This window comes from Corylus avellana, chromosome ca2 (assembly GCF_901000735.1).
Source record: "Corylus avellana chromosome ca2, CavTom2PMs-1.0".
Taxonomy (NCBI): Eukaryota; Viridiplantae; Streptophyta; class Magnoliopsida; order Fagales; family Betulaceae; genus Corylus; species Corylus avellana.
In genome coordinates this window covers 33823166-33834029 of record NC_081542.1, presented here as the reverse complement: position 1 = coordinate 33834029, position 10864 = coordinate 33823166, and the positions used below count along the sequence as shown (strand labels likewise).

The following is a 10864-nucleotide window of genomic DNA, read 5'->3' as shown; positions in this document are numbered from 1 at the left end:
GTTGTATATATACATCTATAATAGGAGCCAAATCAATCGACCAGTAATTCTGAAGGAGTTGAAGCTAAATAAGATATTATGAGACAGCTAGAAGTCCACCCTTACAACTCACAGGTCATGGGTTTATAATATATGTTCGTCAGCTCTTTTTCTCTTTTTCCTAATCGTATCTTTTTTTGTCACAGCTAGCTAGTGTTGGTGCTTATATTTAATACCGATCGAATATGCAGCTTTCTAACTATACAATTATCAAGCTACCATTTTCAGCCCCAAGTTTGTATTGGAACAAGTTTATATATTATTGGTGGAGCCGCATGGATCAAATCTATTGAGAAACGCATTCTCTATGCTTCGACAAGATTAGTATGACAATTTATATATATATGGAACAAATTGCAGAAACAAGAGGCTGCTGGTCATGTCTTTTCGTGCATTGCTTGAGTACATATACATATATTCATCATCGGTACGTTCTAAATAAGCAAAATCCGAGTCTACACAATTAAAAACTTGTATATTTTGAAAGAAAAATGCTTCAATCTAATAAAAACTCCACATTTTGCCCATAAAAGTCTACATGGCAAGATGCTACATCATTTTTTTTGTGGAGGAAAAAAGACTAAACAAAAATAAAATAATGTGGCATCTTGCCACATGAACTTTTATGAGCAAAATATAAAATTTTTATTAAATTCTATCATATCTCATTTTGAAAAGGCCATTTGTTCGACATGATTAATGTATTTTCGTGCATTGCTTCACGACTATTATTTAATTACAAAGTGTCGGGGATAACCAGGTTGTTTTCCCATTCGTTGTCTACGTTGAAGCGATCGAGCCTAACGTAGTAGATATATTATATGCTTTATTGGGACCCAAATGCATCATAATTTATACTTTAATACTTCTCTTCAAGTGGGGTTATGATTCTCTCCATATTATTTAAAATTTTTAAAGACCTGCTAACATTGATTTTATATACTCCATTATTATATGCACAAACATTAAATCTTGACATTCAAAATGAAGAGAATCTTTGTATTGTCTCCTCATGTGTACATGTAAAATATTTAATTGAAATTAAATGTGATTGACGAAGACAAGGTTTGAACTCAGACCTTTACTTCGATATACTTAGCGGTGAAAATGTTGGCAGTTAATAACCGCTTGCTAACCGCTAACAGCTTTTGAAGGCATTACCATAGAAACCACATCGTTTCGTTTTTTTTTTTTTAGTTTTTTCTTTTAAAAAGCGGTTAACCGTTATTAGAGTTACTAACCGCTAACCGCCGGTTAACCATCTAAGCGGTTAGTGGAGGCGGTTAGTGAATTTTACTAACCGCCTAGGCGGTTACGGTTAGTTGTTTTAGTCAATAACCGCTAACCGTAACCACGTTTTAACCCAATACTATGTTAAACTACTACATATCTTAAAAGTTTAAGCCGATAGAAATGAATGAATTTAATCATTTAATTTATATTTTAACGTACAAAAATAATGAAATATACTCAAATTTTGAAAATTTTACTCCAAAGGATGTTGTCATTATCCAACATTTTTTTTTCTAATTAAAAATGCAAGAGGAGGCAACCAAAGTCGCTACTCTACGTACCTTGGTGTTACCATAGTAGCACTTACTCGTTAGGCAGCACTTAAAAAGGGCATAGATGGTGAGAACTGCAAGCATTCCTTCAAAATCGATCTAGCCATAACACTAGCCCTCCCAAAGACGCTAGTGGCACCCAAGCCAATAGACAAGCCAATAACTATAAACGCTTTCTATTGCGGTATTCAAACTTAGAATCTAACCCCACTAAGATAACCCAAGTGCCACTGGACCACACCCTTGGTGGTTCATTTTCATTTTCCAACATCTTGTCTAAACTATCAAACACCTTTTTGGTTGGAAAAAGAAGAAATAAAATAATAATAATAATAATAAAAACAAGCAAGTACATGCCATGGGTTGTAACTGTTCATAAAATATATAGTTCTAAGTGGTTTACTTTTCTTTTTTCTTTTTTTTTGTGAGTTCTAAGTGGTTCCCATAAGAATGTAATTCAAAAAGTAATTTGTGCTGAAAGTAAGGATCCTTCATTCGGCTGCTCCATATAGAGAGATTTTATCGCAGATGATTGAGTCAATCAAACACCTTTCTGGCTGAAACATGTCATATTGTCATGGGTTGTATATATATATAGTAAATAAAAGTGGAAGTCTCATAGCATAAATAATTTTTGGTAGTGGGTTTGAACAGGCTTCATGGGCTGAAAAGTAGAAGCCTCTACCCATTATATATATATATAAGTTGGGCTCTGCCTGGTTCGCACACTGATTGCAACCGATACATTCAGCCTCTATAATAGCATGCCTGAAGCAGGTATCAGGGACTTTTGCTCCCATCACAAGTGAAAACTCTTTTCATTCTCTTTTTCTGAATTGATAATTGACTTAGGAGCTATTTCCCGCCGGCTTGCTCTGACAAGCTTTTTCACTTAACTTACTCATATCCAAATATTTTAAGAATCATTACATCCCTGCAGTTTCACATCCACTACTTGCCTCAAAATACCAGTTCTTCTAAGGTGGTCACCTTATAACTTATGAGTAATGCTATACATACTCCTACTTCACGACACCCATTTCTCCACACTCAATAAGTAGCTTTCACAAATTCAATAGTAAATTTAAAAGCCACTTATGAGTAATGCTATAGATACTCCTACTTCCCGACACCCATTTCTCCACACCCAATAAAGATCCATCACAAATTCAATAGTAAATTTAAAAACCACTTAAGTGAGAAGAAATTGGTATAAAAAAGTGAGTATGTGTGTAGCGTTAATCAAAACTTCATCTTGCTAATTGTGAAGTCAATGTGGCAGCAAGGGATTGCAAGAAAAACAAACAAACAAACAAACCCAGAAAGAAAAGCCTGACTCTAAAAGCTTCAATATCCATTACATATTTCCATGTAGATTATGAGTTACTTTTTTCTTATATATATATATATATATATATATTTTAAGTATCGAAGATCTTCAACACGTACAACAAGGAAGGCTACTAACCCACCCAGATTACAGGGCGTGGGGCATACCGTGTCCTCAGGAAAAAACACACCATTTCATTAAATGAGAAGACGATATCCACAATCATTTACTGCCAGAAATATAAACCATCTAAACACATGCATGTACAGAGTACTGAATCCGGACACACAAATTTCGGCAATGAAAACGTTTAATTTCTACAGTGCATCACAGCGCCAAGACGACAGACAGAGCTGGGCAACTAGCAAAAGTACCAAAGATCTCCTTAAGAGCAGCACGATGCACTTGCTACCCTTTCTGCAGGTCTATCCATAAGAACCATTCCTGATGGATTCTGCGCTGGCTGGACTCGTGGTAGTCTTTTTGCTGCACAGCAAAAAAAGCAAACTAATCAGTTCTAATTTCACAAACACAGAAACTACACATGTGCAACCACTCAGGAGAGCAATTAATCCTTCTAGAGAAAGGGGAATTTTGTGTCGTCCGTCCTTATATAAGTTTTCAACAGGTCAGAAATATTTGGACAAACTTTCTTTTAAATAACTTACGGGCCCACATCATCCCGTAAAGTCCTAATACAGAAACAGAAATCACAAAAAAAACTAGATATAAAATACAAGACTCATTGATGCCTGAATACAATATAAACTACTTTCTCCGGAACACGGAGCTGACACCCCAACCTAAATGACCAACTTAATAGTTTTACATCATATTTCAGTTTCATACTTGGGTTTTGACACGCAAGGCACCTTTTAAGTAATCCCCCCTAGAAACATACCGATCTCATAGAAGACATCATTGACATTGGCTGCAGTTTTTGCAGAGGTTTCCATGAAGAAAAGGCCATTCTCCTGAGCATATGCTTGTGCTTCCTGGAAGAAAAGTAGCAACCACATAAGCAACACAAAATGCTGAACATAAAACATGTGGACTAAAATTAAAACTAAATTGATATGTTAATCAGAAACAGGTTCCAGGCCGAGATATAGTCTAGAATTACTAAACATAATTCCTTCATTAATGCATAATATCAATCTCCAAGGAGACAAACTATATCATCAATCAGCCCTTAAAAAATGTATGAAATAAGCATAGCACACTCATTTACTTTCATATGTTTACTTCTTCTCTGGGACAAACTACATTACCAAAGCCTTTAAAAATGTATGAAATAGACATAGCATACTCTTTTTTCATTCCTTTATAATTTCTTCCTTTTTTGCCCTCACGGAACACGTATAGATCAGCCACTTAACAGGCTTTACCAAGATGTGGGGATAATGTTGGGTCAACACCTATTTTAGTCCTTGAAAATACATGAACTTTCAATTTGATCTTTAAATTTTTTAAAAAAATTTGCAATCACGTCTCTAAATAATATAAAAAGCCACAATTACATCCTTCCATAGTCCAATTGACAGAAATAGATGATCTGTCATGATAATCTTTCATATTGCAGTTGATGTGGCTAACAGAAGCCCACTCAAACATTTGCACACTTATCTAACCTAAGAAAATTGATAATATGTCATATGTCAACAAAGACTTCTACAAATTTTTGTTTTACTTAATTACAAAACAAAATTTTAAATTCAATAAATTTTTTGTAGACCACATGGATAACTGTTCTTGTAGCATATCTCATGTCTGTTAAAATTGCTCCCTCCAGATTCACAGTCACCTCTGACTAATGAAAATACCTAATCCCAAACTTTTAAATTATTTGATGACTTGATTGCAATCTAAACTTTAGATATCAAATTAGAACTTCCCGTATTTTTCTATGACTAAATAAGTGTCTGTCCAGCAAGGTTTACACATAACCATTCAACAAAAGATGACATTTTAATTGCATTAACTGCAATCTTACTGGAATTAAAATGTATATTCAGATTTGAAAATTGTCCCCATGTGAGGAAGAAGACAGATAACAGACAGTTTTGGCATGTGATACTGTCAAACGAGGCTGATTCAACATTAAAATTTGGAAACCAAACCCTAAATAAGGCGCCCCCCGCACCCCCCCCCCAAAAAAAAAAAAAAGGCACACACAAGGCAAAAAAGAAACTAAAACCTATATGTGTTATCAGCATTATAATATTACAAGATAGTGGAACATCAACAACCCTGTTCTTTGGTTATAAGCTCCATCTTGACCGCTTTTTCTTATGCTAGAGTCGCATCTCTTACTTTTGTATTTTCCATCTGATCCATTTTTTTTTCTTGTTTCCATTACATTTTTTATTTTTCTAACGAGAGAAAAAACTAGAAAAGAATTTGTTCAACAAGCATGTCAATTGCCAAAACCCACTGCCCCCGCCACCTCACAGAATCATGAAGCAAATGATGAGTCATATATTCTAAAAAAATAACTCTCAAAATCACCAAATACTCTAACCTCTAGGCATACATTTTAAACTTTATAAAAGTGATTCACTCTTAAATAACTGAAGTTTATGATCTTCACAAGCTGCTATAGCTTTCACACATTGACTGATTTACCACAAGGGAAATAAAGACTAATTAACAATTAAGAAGCACATTAATCAAAGAACAAATAATGTACTTGCCTCTGCTGCCACCTTCCTCGTGTCTGGTAAATCTGCTTTGTTGCCAGCCAGTGCCATGACCATATTTGGATTGCCTTTTGGCAACAAGAAGGAAAATAAAATTACTAAAGAAATTTTGGAAGAAATAAAGTAGCAATAAACCAGTTAGCAATAATGCGAGTTTTCTTCAACTGCAGTCAATACAAAGTATGTTCAATTAATGGTGTAACAAAATCACAAGTGGGACCATGAAATGTCAACTGTAGACAATTTTGCAATAGCTAATAATGAGAGAGGTATATTCACATAAAAGCATGTTTGTCTACAGACAACATAGAATGTAAAATGCTACCTTGTGCTTGAAGTTCTTGGACCCATTTTTTTGCCCGCTCAAATGAGGCCTAAAAGAAAAGAAAAGAAAAGAAACTGAAACATTGCTTGAATTGAATTATAATAATGAAACTTTCATAGTAGGCATTATTAACGTAATTCTCCACTTTCAATAACCATCGAAGCATCTCAAAATTTCAGCTGTAAATACAAGAAATCAATACCTTCATATAGTATACAAGGAGAGATACACATTAAGGTCTCCAACTAGGCAAGCCTAGACCATTTCCTTTAGCCAAATAATCTAATGTTAATGCTTTAAACTTAACTTTCAAATTCTATTAGAATAAAAGAAGTGTCCTGCTCTTTACAAAGTAGCACCTCCCCCCCCCCGGGGTTCTCGTTCTGTGCATGTGTGTAACCATATGTAAACGCCAGCATATCTAAAGTATGCCGTCATTTCGTTTGTTGCCCTTTTCAGTTCAGGGCTGGGGCAATCTTCCTGCAAACATATATTCTGATCCAAAGCAATGCATGTATCTAACACGTTCTTTACTGTCTTCTATGCCAAGCACTTTTTTAAAAAAAAAAAAAAAATTCCCAAGTGAAATATATCCATAAATATCAGTGTCATAAGCTCAAACTTCATTCTGACGCTGCAGCTTCCCAAAATTCCATCCAACAGAGAGAAAAAGAAAATCTCCTTCAATCCATATGTAATAATATGAGAGAACATCAAGAACATACTTGAAACAATCTTTTGAAAACATTTCAGGAATAACCCTTGAGGTCTAAATTAAAGCATCTATTGAAGAATTGGAGGACTGGAAGGGACTGTTCTGAAAAAGCAAGATTATGTCCAAGTTTTCTAAGAAGTTGTTGGGCTTATGGTTTTGAGAGTGGATGGATTTGATTGCCCAACAAACATATGATTAAACACGATGTAGTATAATAGAATGCTGATAAAATTGAAAATGATGATGTGGTGGACGTCAATATGTTTGCAACTATAAATGAGTTGCCTAAGCTGATGATGAAAAGCCCATTGACAACCCTTGTGTTGAAGGTTGCAAATGCTATTGTATTAAAAGACTAAGTAGATAAATACAAATACAAACCCATTTTCCACCAACTCATCTAGCAATGTGCTAACAAGGGAAACCATTTCTTATTTCATTCTTTTCTCTTTATTAAAATATTGTCAAGGGACAAGTTATGGCTCATACAACATGAAATAATAGGTAATAATGCATGTGAATGGATGACTTCCCAAGAGGATAACCTTCATTAATGACAACATTCATCTGCATAATGATTTTCAACATTTGAATGGGATTATATATGTTGGCATCTATATAAATACATATTTCAGTGTACATTCAAAAAACAGTACTTCATATATTTGCAATAAAGAGAGTATAAATTAAGTAACCATATCACCATTTTGAAATGAAGACATTGCTTGCCCCCAGGTTTCCACTCTCAGGCTATGTACCTTAAGGCCTAGTAGCAATCTCAGATGGAAAGGTACAAAATAAAATAGAGACTCTCACACACACAAGGGAAAGAAAAAAAATTAGGAAAAAGGAATATAGCTTCAGACCAGGGACAGGGTATTTGTTTTTTTTTGGGGGGTACCATGAATAAAATGACGACAAAATCCCTAAAATTTTAATTCTTTTTGCAAATTTTTGGGGACAATAAAAAAATAAAACCTAAAGTTTTTGTTTTATTCCAATTTTTAGTGGCCTCTGGCCCCCTCCATGTTCGTCCATGCTTCAGACATCAAAACCTTCTAGGAGTCTAAATTGTGAACTTATACACGAGTCAACTCCTATTTATTCACATTTCAAGGTTTATAATGTCAAGATTTTTTGTAGACTTTAAAGGGATTCTAGGCTTTTTAGAAACATACATTCTAATTTTTCTTTTCAGGTACTCTCTCTGCTCATAATAGATGTATACTTTGCAAAAATGTATAACTATTACGAGTAGGAATTAATTCTATAAACGCTTTTTGTCATTTCATAGGCTTTGTTATCATTTTATTAATGGTAGGCTTTAAAAAAATCCCAGTCCAGCCCAACACCCCTAGACCAAACTCCTGCCATCATCCCTGATTATGGGAAATCTAAAAGGGAGAAACTATTTATTATGTACATTTCACAGTTTATAAATACAATCCAAAGCTATAAAAAATTGATCATTATTATCCAATTTTAAGCTTCATGATCGTTGCATAACATATAGAACTGTATTGAATCAAAAATAGGTCTACTAAATTTCTTGTCTTTCTATACCTACCCACTTCCCATATTAAAGTTGAATTTTTAACATAAACTTGAACACATAACACAACTGCTCTGTCATTATTAGTCCATTACTGATGTAGGTCAAGGGACCTAAAGGAAGGTTTCTGAAAGTCATGTCTGGACATGGGTCCAGCCTGTCCGGACACACCATCGATGAAGCAGTTTCTGGAAATTGGCATCCGGACAGGGCCTCTAGCTGTCCGGACAGGGGTGCGATCTTGGGGTTTCTGGAAACCCCGTCCGGACAGGCTATCTAGCCGTCCAGACACCCTTATGTTATTTTGCTTTCCGTTCGTTTTTATTTACCTGTCCGGATAGGGTGTATGTCCCATCCGGACACACTTCATAGGTTTTTAATAAGGACTCTACTTTGTAGTTTTATTAGGTCTAGGAGTCTTGGAGCTATAAATACATGCTTATAGCCTCCAGAAATGGAGATTTGGATTATTATTGAGTTTGTTTAATAAAAATTACTCAGAGTTGAGTTTTTTCTTTGTTTTCCTTCAAAACCTAGAGAGTATCTAGCTTTTCAAAAAGATTTCTTAGATCATTTGTTAGTCTCATGATCTAAAAGTATTTATCTGCTGCTTAATGTTGTTATTCGCTGCAATCCACTAAGTCACGCTACATCAATTACAAAGCCATAACATTAATTGCAACAATGTACAATCAGAGGTAGTACAATATTTTACATCCAATTGCAGATAGCTAGATTTCATTTTCTCATAATTCACTTACTTGGTTTGTAATATCATACACGATTATTGCAGCAGCAGCTCCTCTGTAGTACATAGGTGCCAAGCTATGGTATCTCTCTTGACCTGCTGTATCCCAAATCTCAAATTTTACAGTTGCATCATTTACAGCCAATGTTTGTGAGAAAAAGGCAGCACCTATAGTTGATTCCTACAATCATTATAAATAAAATAAAAAAAGGTCAACCTCCAGTATCAAAGAGGCAAAGCCACAGTTGAAAATGTAATAGATCCAAAAATCTTTATAGCCTCCAACCTGAAATTCAATAAATTGCCCTTTAACAAAGCGCAACACTAAACTAGACTTCCCAGCTCCAACATCACCAAGAAGCACCTGAAGCAAAACATCAAACATTACCATTACGCAACTCAGGATCAACCCAGAGCAATTGCAAAAGAAAAAAGGAAATTAGAAAGGAAAAATAAAAACAGATAACACGAACAACTATATTTATTGCTTAAATCCTCACTTCACGGTATGATTAACCTATTCATAAATGAAAAATTAAACAAACCAGCTCTACACCAGAACAAGCTTCTTCAACTTAAAGATTCTAAATATTCTTATGTTCTAGTGTACTGATTCACCTAAATACCCTATGATAGTTGCCCCAATCATAATATTCCATACTTAATCAGAAATCACCCACCAATTGATAAAAACATCAAAGCAAACATCAGCATTGGCATGGAGAAAGAGACAAGCATCACAAGATCATCCGGACCGAAATCAAAATTTGTTTGAAGACAGAAATGCTACACGCGCATCTGGCTTTGCATAAAAGCACCAGTCCTAGGGAAAAATAACAATACCAAATACTAAGTATAATAGTTACCCATAACAGAGCGGGGATAAAAAAAATATACAAATACAAATGCACAATCGAAAAAAAGAAAAATAAGGATTGAGCTTTATCTACGCCAGAAATTGCATCAAAATCATACACAACACAAAAAATAAAAATTCCTTGAGAACTTAGTTAGAACAACATCAGAATTTGAGTCAAGTTATCAGAATTAAGCCCCACCGACATCAGAATTTGAATAAAAGCATGCACAACCCGAAGAAAATTTGAAAATCGAAGCAAACCAAAATCAGAAATCGCATCAAAATTATGAGCTATCCACACAAAATTCTTGAGTATTACGCCAAACCCGTATTAGAATTTACTTCAAAATTATCCAAAACCAAACAAAATTCTTGATAATTAAGCTAAACCCACATCATAAATTGCATCAAAATTATCCACAGAAGAACTAAAATTCTTCAGAATCAAAGCAAGCCGACATCGAATTCGCATGAAAACACGCACATACTAACAAAAAAAAATTTAAGAAAAAATAAATAAATAAAGAGGCATTAAGTGCTAAAGTTCCTACCAATTTAGCATTGATGTTCTTGTTCCCAGTTGTAGCCATGACAGTAATCGATCAAGGATCAGAATAATTGATAAGAATTAAAAGCGAAATTCAGATAGGCGTTGACGAGAAGGAGGAGTTGATGCAAGCAAAGGCAAAGGCACAAGGAAGGATCCTCAGCCAACCCCCCTCTCTTTTCTCTCTTTCTACGAAAGACTCAAAGGTACGTGAAAGCGATGTTTTTCTCACCTTTGGCTGTTTGGCATTTCTTTACTTTCTTTGTTTGATTTTTCGTCATTTGTATATTCCGACATGTTGCACGTGGCATTTACAGGCCAATGGGCTTCCGTCCGTTTGTTTATTATATAATTTCTCAAAGAAATTAATATTGTGTTTGTTAATATCATCTTATTTTTAGTTTTTTTTTTTTTTAAAATGTTTTGAGGTGTTGTAGAAATGAATATTTTTTTAAAAAATTTTATGTTGAAATATTTTCAATATA

General features: G+C 34.5%; 1 protein-coding gene across 1 annotated transcript; it reads right to left on the bottom strand.

Moving 5' to 3' along the window:
- Positions 1–3108: 3108 nt before the first annotated feature.
- LOC132171607 (ras-related protein RABF2a) lies at positions 3109–10618 on the bottom strand. The gene is made up of 7 exons (XM_059582974.1): positions 10384–10618; positions 9260–9337; positions 8987–9154; positions 5959–6007; positions 5628–5701; positions 3836–3929; positions 3109–3420 (listed from the first exon to the last, which is right to left on the bottom strand). Exons 1-7 carry the CDS (start codon positions 10420–10422, stop codon positions 3320–3322), a joined length of 603 nt encoding a protein of 200 aa, XP_059438957.1. The 5' UTR covers positions 10423–10618; the 3' UTR covers positions 3109–3319.
- Between the last annotated feature and the right edge of the window lie 246 nt (positions 10619–10864).